Source organism: Pseudorca crassidens, chromosome 8 (genome assembly GCF_039906515.1).
Source record: "Pseudorca crassidens isolate mPseCra1 chromosome 8, mPseCra1.hap1, whole genome shotgun sequence".
Classification (NCBI taxonomy): domain Eukaryota; kingdom Metazoa; phylum Chordata; class Mammalia; order Artiodactyla; family Delphinidae; genus Pseudorca; species Pseudorca crassidens.
In genome coordinates this window covers 91489560-91502214 of record NC_090303.1, presented here as the reverse complement: position 1 = coordinate 91502214, position 12655 = coordinate 91489560, and the positions used below count along the sequence as shown (strand labels likewise).

Sequence of the window (12655 nt, the reverse complement as noted above, 5' to 3'; positions counted from 1 at the left end):
GGAAACCATGCTTGTTTTGAACCTAGACCCTACCCCTTAGCTATTAGAGTAAACGTGAAAAAAAAATAGGTTAATAATGCCTACAATGTTAGGTTATGGAACTAAGAAAATAACAGAATAAAGAGCTTGGTTCATAGTATATACTCAGCATACAGCAGCTAGTATAATTCTGTTTTAAAGAGAAAATCTTAGGCCACCCTCAGTCATGGATATGAAGTTACTTGGTAGGTCAGAGTACTGTTGCGGAAGTTTGTCCGATTATTGAATGTTTATGACGAAGTTTTAAATTGGTTTACGTTTGCCTCATTTATGTATACTCTCTTTACTACCAGGGAGCTCTTCAGAACAGACCGTTAACATTTCTTCTTGTCTTTTGAATTGTCTGTTGTAGAAATCAGCTCTCAGGAGGAAGTGTGCGGTCTGTAAGATCGTCGTCCACACCGCCTGCATCGAACAGCTAGAAAAGGTGAGACAGCGCCACCTGCTGCAATTTTTGCTACCCTGCCAGTGTTTGGACTTCAAAGACCAGGTGTCAGTTTCCATTTTCAACTTTTTGAAAACAATGCTCTTTTAAAAACCTGGAAGTCCAACATTACCAGATTAATAATGAAAGGATGGAAGGACAATGCTTAAGTTTCATTCACTGTATTGTTTGCTGAGGTATTATTTGATATCATTTTATGTTGATTCTCAGGAAAAGGAATAATAAGGTTAGAGAGAAAAGCCTCACGTGTACTCATTTTCTTCAACAATAACAAACGTTGTTATTCACCCATGGGATTTTCCACAAGATGTTTCGTATTAAAGAAAAAAAATTCCATAGCTCTTTAAAATCATTGTTTAGACATGTCTGACCTTTGTAAGTTTACTTCTTTCTAAATTGGCTGCCATGGAGAGAGCCCGGCCAGAAGCTGAGTTCCTTGCTTTGAGCAGCGTTCCCGCTTACACAGCATTAATGCGTGGGAGGGGCTGGAAGTGACATTCCGGTGGTGTCTTTCCTCCAGAGGAGGTGGATTCTGCAGAGTCCATTTATCTGTCATCGGGGCAAGGGAAAGGCTCCAGTAGTGAGCTCTCTGCTGTCCTCTTCCTTCCATGCCTCCTGCCCCTTTTCCACGTGGGATTCTCTGTGCATCATCTATCTTGAGCTGCCATGTGTACATGTATTGAAATATTTTAGTCCCCGGGGATATTCATTTAGTTTTACGGACACATTATCAACTGTTGCCAAGTGATATTTTGTGGGAATGACTAGTAATATTTTACAATAATTTTTTTTTTTGCTGTCCCAACTCCATGTACTCATTTCCTACTTCATTTCTACGCTCCTTTCACCTTATCAAGTAGCTAAAGAAGATGTAAATGTATAGGGAGACCTCCGCATCTAAAAGTAAGGGAGTGCTGAATGCTTGAAGAATAATTTTGTGTATTTTTGTGACTCATCTTCATCATATTAAAAATGTCTCAAGTTTATATTTTCCTACTTTTAAAATCTAAAACACAGCTGGATGATTTCAGCTGCCATGTATTTTTCTTCTGCCTCTTTATTATCTCAGTTTCTCAAATTTATGGCGTAAGAGCATTACTGTCTAAAGATAACTTTGATTTCATCAGTGAGACTGAAGAGTCATGGACTGGAGATAACAGGATCGCTTGGGATTATCTAAGGTGATGATTTCAAAAGACTAAGAATAGTGTAAGACTATGTTCCTCATTCTTTGAGGTTTTTTTTTTTTCTGTAGTCTCAATATCTGTCACTGTTGGTTTTTTCAGGTAACTCATTCTAGTCAGGTGCTTATCTCTAATATAATACACTTTTCTTTTTAAATGACAGATTAATTTCCGATGTAAACCAACATTTCGAGAAGGGGGCTCAAGATCACCGAGAGAAGTAAGTATATCAGAGCTCTAGTTCAAATACCGCCTTTTATTTCCCATTGATTCATTGGATTCATAGATATTCAGTAGGGATTTAAAAAAAATGAAGTCCATCTCCCTCTATTCCACATCAGTTTCTTTTCGATACATCAACACATACAATCAATAAAATCCCCAAGTCTCTTCAGTGTGTGTCTACGGCCCTTTCTTCTTCTCACAGAATGTATTGGGGAGCTAAGGTCTTATTGAATGGAACTAGAAAGTAGCGGGAGGAGGAGGTGGTGGAATTGAAAAGATAAGAAATAGCATTTTATTGACTTTTGGTCCATTTTAATTCCTGGAAGAGGTGGCAACTAAACTGAGACCCAAAGGGATGATCTAAGTGAAGGGCGGGGGGTTAGCTAGGAGGTGAGTGGCAGCCTTTGAGACAGAACACAGGCACACAGGCACAAAGGTGAGAGGATGTATGAGGAAGGCGTGAGACCTGAGAGATAAGCAGAGCTAGACCAGGAAGGCCCTTGTTAGCAAGGCTGCAAGTGGAATGTCTCATCATCATAGTAATTAGAGGGGACATGAAACTGTTATAAGCAGAATATATTATTCTGGCTACAGTGTGGAGGGAATGCCATATAATTCAAGCAATATTGGAAGCATGGAGAAAAAAATTGAAGAGCTGTTCTCCTAATCTGGGCAAGAGATAACGGTGATCTGAACTAAGAGTAATACTGAGATGGAGAAAATTGGAGAATATGAATTTGAAGGAAACAGAATTGACAGGAGATAGTAATTGATTGGATTTTGGACACAAAGGCAGGGGAGCTCGGAATAAACAAGGGTTCTTCTCTGAGAAAGCAATTAGATGTTGGCAAATGAGTTGCTCTGAGGATGGGGTAGGGAAGTAATGAGTTCAGTTGTAGAACTCTCAAGTTTGAGGTGTCCTGAGGCCCCAGCTGGGGATGCCCAACAGAAAGCTGAGTGGGTAGATGAGCTTGGAGCTTATGAGGAAGATTGGGCGCTAGAGGTTAGACATTGGGGAATTGTCAGCATATTGAGATAGTAATTAAAGCTACGAGAATAGATGAATGAGTGGAATAGGAATAGAAGACGTCTGAGTACAGAGGTGTTAATGACAGTTAATGAAAAAAGACACTGTGAAGAAGAATGATCTCGTTGTTACTGCCTAATACAAGGAGATTGGGAGAAAACATGGAGAGAGAATAGGCTGGCGGTGGAGGTTTGGAGAGAGATGAAAATATCAAGAGTTGTCCCTGTCCACTGTCCTCTCCCACTGTGCTTGTCTATTATGTCAGCAAGAGGAAAGTTATGGGTCATATGTAGGGTGAGGAAATCTAAGAAAAATGATAGGGTTGTTTTACCCTCCATGTCACCCAAGTGCACTGTAGCAATGGTCAGGAGATAACTCAGTGACAGCTCAGATGAAGGAGAAATTTTATTTAGGACCGTAGAAGCAACCACTTTGAGGTTTTAAGATGGACTGTATGAATTTCTAACCAGAGAATCCTTATGTCTACCTTTGGTTCCCTGTCCTTTAATCTCCCTTTTTCTCTCTGGATAGATAATTGTAATTGTATGTGCAATTTTCTAATGCAAGGATTTTTTGGGTGTGTTTTCAGCAGCTGTTATTATTTCTCTTCCATGAAGCCAGACCCTTTATAAGTGTTTTCAGCACCTTCCCTTGTCTTCGTATCAAGGACTTGCTATTTCTTCCATTCCTACATTTTCACCTCCCCACCTTCCTTCTAGATTATCTCCATCATCATAAACATGCTCTGACAGCTCCCATCTTAAAAACCAAACAAACAAAAATAGTCCTTCACCACCAGCTGTGTCTTAACTGCGGCTCTGATTCTCAGCGCTGTGTTCAGTGCTAACTTCCAGAAAGTGTTAACTACGTTAATTGTTTTCAGCGTGTCCCCTCCTAGGCATTTTAACCTGTTCCGATCTGGTTTTTACTCTACCTGTTCACTGAAATTGCTTTTTTAATGTTGCCAGTATCGCCTGAATGCCAAATCCATTAGAAATTTTTCTGTTCTTATTCGGTCTTGCAGATGTGTTCAAACTACTCAGTATTTCATCCTCCTTGAAATGCTCTCCTGTCATGACATCTTTCCTAATGTTCCTCTTATTTCACTGGGTAGTCCTTTCATTGCTCACTCCCTGGTATTCGTTGGGCTTAGTACTGGACCATGTTCTGCCTACTGTTGTTGGGAGAGCTCATCCAATCCCTTGGCTTTACATATCATGTCTGGGCTGACAACAGCTAGCTTTCCATTTCCAGCCCACACTTGGAGTTCCATTTGATATGCCCGCTGAATGTATCACAGTCATCTCAAATATAATACATTACAAACTAAACTTTTTATTTCCATCACCATAAAAACAAGTTTTTTCAATTCTTTTGTACCTCAGAAAATAAGATGACTATTGGCCCAGCTCCTTGATCGAGAAAATGGGTGAGGAAGGGGGGTCATAATGATTACTTTTCTCAGGTACTCCCCACAGCTAGTTCATTTGCCAACCCTATCAATTTTATTCATAAACTATATTTCAAATGATCCATTTATCTCCATTTCTGTTGTCAGCACCTTAGACTAAGACACCAGGATCTCTCACTTTTTTTTTTTTTTTTTTGCGGTACGCGGGCCTCTCACTGTTGTGGCCTCTCCCATTGCGGAGCACAGGCTCCGGACGCGCAGGCTCAGTGGCCATGGCTCACAGGCCCAGCCGCTCTGCGGCATGTGGGATCTTCCCAGACCAGGGCATGAACCTGTGTCCCCCGTATCGGCAGGCGGACTCTCAACCACTGCGCCACCAGGGAAGTCCTAGGATCTCTCACTTTTGACCGCTACAATAGGTTCTCCAGGATTCTTTAGTTTCCCCCTTCAATCCACCATGATTTAAGAGACTCATCTTTAAAAATGAATGTTGGATTATATCATTTTCCAACTTAAAACTCCTCAGTGGTTTCCATATCGTTTAGAGGAAAACCATACCCTTGGCTTTGCATGAAAAGTCAAAAGTCCTGCAAAGGCTGGACCCAGCCTACCTCTTCCAACCCATCCAGCTACCACATGGATTTTCTTTCAGTTCTTGAGTCATGCATCCAGATATTCCTCACCTTCTGATATTTGTGTGTTTCATTGCTGTACTGGAAATCTCTTTGCATGGCTAGCTCTTTCTTATAGTTAGACCTCAGTTCAAATATCAGCCCCTCAGAGGTCTTCCTTGATGACCACCTCTAAGTAGGTTAGTAGGTTGCACATTGTTCTTTATCAAAGCACCTTGTTCTGCCCTTCAGAGCACTTTGTATGTCATAATTATTTATTACTCATTTGCTTGTTTGTTGCCATCCTCCTATAGCGTAAGCTTTGGGGGATCACTTGTGAAATTTGTCCCAACCTCATTGTACCAGGCAGGATGCAGAGGATGTGATCAATGAATATCTTTTGACTGATTGAATTTATAAAGGGGCTAATTTTTCCCCAAGTGTCTAAGAACTCTTGGTCTAAGAGGACAGTTTGGAGATGATACTTATGACAGATTATGACCCATGGAGATTCTTAATTAAGAGTCCTTAGGTAGTTTACTTAATGGAAATGAAAGAAGCAATCACTTTAGAATTAGTTTGACCTGGGTTCAAAGGACACCTCTGCTTCTTTTCCCCTAGATGATGTCTCTAGGGCTGGGCTCTGGAACAGGGCTATTAATCACTGTCCCCTAGGCTTAGTGGGGTGCCTGATACCTGGAAATGTTTTAATGAATATTGTTTGGACTCCGCTAAGTTGAACCTTTCTGGCTGGACCTCAGTTTTCGTAGAGATAAGCTGCATGGATTAGGCTGTAATTGCTAAGATCCTTTCAAAAGCTCTGTGAATAATACTATGAATTAAACTGGCTGTTTCTGAAAATAATTGAACAATTGTGTTATGCATTTCTGCTAACAATACTGACCATAAACCCTGAAATAATGGATCACCGAGATTTTAACACCCATAAGTAATAGCCCTTTCCTTACCCAGTATTTGAAGATGCTATATGAATAATTCAGATTATTGATGAACAATAAAAAGACGTTATGGTGTCAGCAGCCTTGCTTTGCTAGCTTAACAGCAGTGAATCAACACTCATATTTGCAATGTGAAGATCCCGAGTCTAATTTCATTTCAATAATTTAGGAGATATAAATAATAGTCAAAGGAAATAGTGTGAAAAATTTAAGTGCTTGGGAAAGAAGGATGATTCTACAGAAATGGTTCTTTTCCCCCTAATTGATAAAGACAATGGATGATCCTTCAAAATGGTAACTACACAATTTAATTGTCAAAGAAATTCGGTTGAGAATTTCATTCAATTCAGCACACATTTTTTGGCTTTTACTTTGTTCCAGCTATGTTTAAGCAGCAATAGAAGAAATTTATATCAGGCCTAAGAAGACCTCTGAATAGATGGATACTTGACATCTCAAATCAGGGCCATAGATTAGAGACAATTACTCAGTTTCTATAGTAGTGCTTTTGTTTGAGTTATTTTATCTGGGCCTTAATTTCCTACCTATTTCCTAGGAAGGATGGTATTAAAAATAGTTAACAACTTGCAGAGTCAAATATTTAAATAAAAATTTTTAAATGTTCTCTTTTATTCCTTAAATAAACTAAACTACATGGTATGATAAACCTGCTTACCAAACGATGCATGTTGCAGCAGAAATGATTCATTGTCAGTCGTATAATTTCTAAAGAATTGTTGATTTGTGGAAACTGCTGGTTTAGTCTTTTGATTAGAGCCGTCACTAGCTAAATAATTCCATGAGTCAGCCGTGATTTCTCATAGGTAATTGATCAAATTCTTCCAATGTTTCCCTCCGTAAATTCTTAAATTGAGAGTCATTAGGTGATTTATAATCTCAGTAAGCAGAGAATTTCTCTTAACATCAATGATACTGTTCATTCTCCCTCAGCTTCTGCTAAACTAACAGCAATTATAGTAAATTTTTCTATCTCTCATAATCCTGCCTGACATTTTTATGGATTCAATATTTCCACTACTGACTGTCATTGAAATCATTTATTGAAGGAGCTTGAACCTGATCTTTCAGAGCAGAGGAGAGGTGCTGCAACACAGTGCTGCCAGCCTGCCTGGGTCTGAATCCTTGCTCTGTCCCTGACATTTGAAGTCGCCACTCTATAACTTAGTTTTGTCATCTGTAAAATGAGGACGATAATGATAATTCAAGTCAAGCCCTCTGATAACATGCCCTGCAATGATGTTAACTGTGATAGAGTACAACTAGCAGTTGACCCCAGGCCTCCCCAGCCCTTATTCTTAAACAGGCAGTGGGCTAAAAGTGCTTCTCACTTGAGTGGGTGGAAAGCTGGAGTGGTCCACTTCATCTGTGAACTAGAGAGATGGAGGGTCCAATATCATCATCCCCAGTAGAGTTTTTTCACTGACCTGAAGGTATGGACGCTGATAACTGAGCAGGTTTCTGGACTTGCAGCCATAGGCCCCCAAAATTGTTTATATTGATATTTAAGCTTGGACAAACAACTACCATCAGTGGGGCACAGCCCAGTCTTCTGAGTTTGTGGGAGAACCCCATGGCATCGCCCCAGTAACATGATTCATTTTCAGAAGAGAGCTCCAGAATCTTGGAGACCTGTTATGCCCGAAATTCACACTCTAGTTGCTTAATAATGAGGAGGTAGGAGTGGGCTCCAGTGTTGGGGGGCGGGGGGGCGGTGTATGGCATCCAGGGAGGAGCCAGGGGGATGGTAGGGGCACTAAACTGCAATTTATCAACCAATATAGAAATACTTCAACATTTTACCAACTTGGGGTTTTACTAGTTCTTATCAACTAAACAGCACCTATACTCATGAAAATTCTCATGAAAATTAAATTATTATTACATGTAAGGCATTTTAAAAAGTGCCTGACAGTGTTAGTAGTCAAGAAATGTTAACTATTATTATTAGCTTCTTTCTGAGAACAATGTAAGAATTGTGTCCTTGTTTCATTAAACTGCCACAGTGCGAAAAGCAAGATAAAAACTAGACTAATTAGCGGGACCGTTATGCTTTTTTATATCTTATTATAGTTAAAAGACCATTATTCCTCCAGGATCTTTGTTTAGTTTTAATTTAAATTGGTTTGACGTTACGAAGAGAAATAGAGGTGGCACTTTGGAATTGATGATGCTAATGCTTGTTGGAGGTATCTTTGTCACTCTGAATTTCATGCCTTGATATAACATCTTTTTTTCTCGACACTGATCTGTTTCCTGTGTCCCTCTGTACTTAGAACAATGCCTGGGTAGTAGGCATTTGGTAAGTATTTGTTGAAAAACTGAATATATGGTAAAGGGCCCGTGAGCCATGGCCGCTGAGCCTGCACGTCCGGAGCCTGTGCTCCGCAACGGGAGAGGCCACAACAGTGAGAGGCCCGCGTACCGCAAAAAAAATAAAAAAAAAATAAAGGGCCTATTTTAAAGGGAAAGTATGGATTGTGGCCTGACGATACGCATGTTAATTTCAGGTAAAGTATGTTTTCTCAGAAAAGGGCAGGAGAAAAACATTAGCAAATATTTCAGGTGTATTGGCCTAAGAGAGATGAGTTGTATGGAAGTTATTAGGGTTTACCTGTACCGTTAGGCCTGAAGACCACCTTCTCTCTTGTAAAGTATCCCAACAGCTGGGGTGACGGGTGCTTCTACTTGGGAGGAAAAGGACCTTCCATGTTTCCTACAGCTCAAGCCAAGAATAGACCTTGGAAGCTGATCTCATTCAGGTTATCCAAGGACAGTTTAAATACAACCTCATTGCAGAATTTCGCGATATGCCCACATCTCTTGTCTCTGTCATCAGTTTCCTTCAGCTTTTCTCTTCCTTCACTTTCGCTAGTGAAAAACTGTCACCATGTAAGTCCCGAATCAGGAGATCTGTTTCTTTCTGAGAATTTAATTTCTTTAAGTTCTCTGACTCAAATGTTTAGTACAGTGCCTGCCTGGCATTTATAAAGCATTAAATACATATTGGTTTAAAAAATTGGAGGTCTTTGTCCTTCTCTCCTTCACCTTCTCATTTCTTTAAGGATATTTCTTTTACCTGCCTCAGTTACCCACCCTCCACCGCCCCCCCGCCCCAGCTCAAGGTCACAAATCTGCACAATGTTTTACTAGACGGAAAACAGAGTAACGAGAATTCATTATGGCCATTCGTTACCAGGAAGCCGCAGAGGGAGGGCATGATTAATGGTTTCTACAGATACGAAACGTCACTGAGGATGGAGACTTGCCTTCATTTTCCCAAGTGGGTTCATGTTTATTGTTAAACAAATCACACATACACATATTTGTTTTTGTGCTTAGATGGGCTTAGATGGTTGTTCGCGGAAATCTTTATTCTTAAAACATTAAAAAAAAAACCTAACCTTGGAGTTTGGGAATTGAAACATGTTTATTTACTTTTGTTTTCCCACAGAATTTTGTGCGTCATCACTGGGTACACAGGCGTCGGCAGGAGGGAAAATGTAAGCAGTGTGGTAAGGTAAGGGGCCCGCACCCCACGGTCATCGCAGGAGTCTCCTCAGCCCTTGGCAAGCACCCAAGGTAGATGAGTCCAGTCACCCAGACCCAGGGCTCAGGACGTCCCTTCCTTTCCCAAAGGCCTCCGTTCTCTAGGTCCCCTTCCCTTAAGAGGTGTTTTATTTGTTCTAGAACTCACTCAAGAAGCAGTGGTCTCCATACAAGGAATTAGCACGTTTTAAGAGAGATGGATGGACTTTTACAGTGAATTTCATTGTGGATAGTTTAAAAAAAGGATACTTCCTATCTTGTTAAAACTCCCTCCTGAGGACTGCTGGCCCATCATACTTCTTTGAACACCAACAGAAAACCAGTAGGTTGATGAGCGATACTACTCGTGTTGATATGTTATGGTTGAGCAGAACTGGGTAGAAGGACAACGTGGAAGCAAGAAATGTGTCGCTCTCTTGGGATATTATCCAATTCCTGGAAAGAGACGCCCTTCTCGTATGTGGTGACTTATGTCTACTCTCTAAGTATGACTGGCTACAGGCCCCTCAGGGTGCAGGGCCACTTGGAAGAGTGAGGTGGGGATCTGACAGCTTCATGCTCTGTAGATTCCATGTTATTGACCCTAACAGAGTTGGATTATGGCGTTTTCAATGTACAAAGATCTACTTTAGGAATGAAAGGATCCTCAGAGAAAGTTAAACTGGTGGTGAATCCTACTACGAAGATTTTTTTAAAAAAATTTACATAGACGTAAGCTGGTCTCAATAAAGCAAAGTTTTGATTTGGTAGAGAGCAAGATAATTTGGGAGAGTATATTCCTCATCAATTCATTTCTAATTTGTTTATTTATTCATATGACTCTTTGGGGTCAAGCACTGGGGTGAGCTGACCAGTATGGCATTTTTGACAATAGAGGGAGGCAAGGAAGTTTTGGCTGCCTGAGTAGTGTTGAGGGCGAGCGAGACATGGAAAAAGTTTGATTAATGCTGCTGTTTTCCCAGTGCCTGAAAGGGAAATATGCTGTAGCCATTGGTTACCAAGCTCTTCTTTGGAAGGTGGCACACTTTAGTCTCAAGGGTATGGGCCTCCATTATAACTGGTATTATCTCCTCCAGTTCAACACAGTGACTCTCAGCTGGTTCCTTTCTAGCCTGGAAAGAGGACAGGCAAAATAGGTTAAAAGGGGGAGGAGGTAAAAAGAAGAGGAGGCGGGAGGGAGAGAGGAGGAGTTGAAAGTTGCTTACCAGCCATTTTACATGGCTGGGAAAAAGGAGGTCAGCCCTCTACCCTCACATGACCTTCCTTCGCTGGCTCCGTCTACTCCTTCCCTGTCTGCTGTTGCCCTAGGACTTATGGATTTTCTCTTACTTAGTGGATTGTAGACTGTCTGCAACTTTCCCATAAGAATGTGTGCATGTGTATGCATAAGAGAGAAGAAACAGGTGGGCGTGGCCAATTTTGAGGTCAGAGATGTGGACAGTAGGAAGGATCTGGATGAACAGGTTCTTCACTTTGGAGAAAATATCTTCACTGGACAGCCTAGTAGCTGGCACCACCTCAGCAACTTTCAAGCCATAATAGATTTGGAGGAATTTTATTAAAAGAAAATCAATAAGCATTATATATCTTGTGACAAGTATTCCCTAGCGTCGTATTTCACTCCCTTTTCTGGCTTGTCTTCTGTTGGCGTGGTCAACCGAAGGGGAAGAACTGGACACCCTGCACTCTGAGTTGCTGTGACCATGTCTCTCTTCCTGCCCAGTGTCCCCAGGCAGGCATCTCAGAGCACTCACAGCTCGCTGCTCATCACAGCTCTCCGCAGGGAAATCTGTGAGCCCAGCTCTTCACGTAAAGTTCCCATAATGTTGAATTATTATATTCATGTCCTGTGTTTATAATCCAGCTGCTTATGGATTCTCAGAGACTCAAGCAATTGTGGCATATGATGGTCTTAAACCTGTGTCTCCTTGCTGGATAATAAATAACCCTTCTTTGGAGCCTGGCTTCTCCCCTGGATTAGAGGAAGACTAGTGAGTGACTCTCTTTCCATTTGCAGATTAAGGGATTGAAGATTCATTTCAGACTTTGGTGCTATGCATAGTTTTCATCAGTACGGTTGGTTGTACATTCTTACATATCCAGAGATTTCTAAACCATTCCACACACACACACACACACACACAGACTTCTATACACGTTATTCCATAATTTATCCATTGGGATGGGGTAAAAAATACTTTACTTAGCAAAAAAAAATGTTTAAACCAGTGGTTTGAAAACTTTTGGGGTTATTAGTGAGTGTTTGTGGTTAAGAGTATTTGTGGTTTCATTTTCTACTTTTTAGAATCAACAGTAAATATTTGAGACTAATTAGAGACTGATTTTCTCTCAAGCCTTGAATGCGTTTGGCTGAGTGTGTGTGTCATATAATGAATATCAGATGAGACAGCTCGTGATTCAATCGCTCAGTTGCTTTAACATTCACTGACTACCAGGCTGCCATGTTTATGACCATCATGTAGTTTTACATTGTTTTCGTTCATAGTCCTACATTATGAAAGAGTTAAGGTCCAGGCAGAAGAGAGCTGTCACACTCAAATTATGTAATTTGATAAGTGTTTAATAAAGAGAATATTTAAAATGTGTGAGCAGAAAAGAAGCTACAAGGGATAGTGAAAAACTCGAGGCCAGTAACAGCAGGGATCTGTGGTCAAGCCAAGTCTAAAAGGGTCATGAGACTAAGTCATGAGACTTAGCCAGCCTGAGGTGATCTACCAGCTGGGAGAATAAATATCCCAACTTCACTCACCTTCAGTCTCCAGTGGCCAAACCCAATAGAAACCAGAGCACAAGGGACATTGTTGAGGCAATCCATAAAAGTTAACTTTTTACAACAGGACACAGGGTAGAGAAAGATGGAGAGTGGATCCAGAGGGACAGTGGGATTGATCCAGCCCATATTTAGTGTAAATCTATACTTGGCCAATCGTTAAAAGCAAGCTACATACTTATTCTGCAAACATACCTCTTTACTGATCTTCACCACATCTACACATTGCATTCATTCAATCAAGATTTATTCAACACTGAGTTATCCCTAGTAGTACTTAAAAAAAATCAATATGCAAAGAAAAAAGATAGTCATGATTATAGCTAATTTGACCTTTTATTTTTAAAGGAACCATCCAAACCCAGCAGTATGGCAGTTGTGGAAATATGCTTGTCA

The 12655-nt window shown here is 40.6% G+C and overlaps 1 protein-coding gene across 3 annotated transcripts in view; it reads left to right on the top strand.

The window, feature by feature from the left end:
- Positions 1-12655, top strand: part of DGKI (diacylglycerol kinase iota) — a 450344-nt gene that overhangs the window by 194353 nt on the left and 243336 nt on the right. For all 3 annotated transcript variants that reach the window (XR_010945642.1, XM_067747120.1, XM_067747121.1), the window contains exons 4-6: positions 392-466; positions 1832-1888; positions 9374-9439. Coding sequence is in view for 1 of the 3 variants with exons in the window: in XM_067747120.1 (XP_067603221.1) it covers positions 392-466; positions 1832-1888; positions 9374-9439 (198 nt within the window). In the remaining 2 variants the exon portion in view is untranslated. The remainder of the gene's footprint in view (positions 1-391; positions 467-1831; positions 1889-9373; positions 9440-12655) is intronic.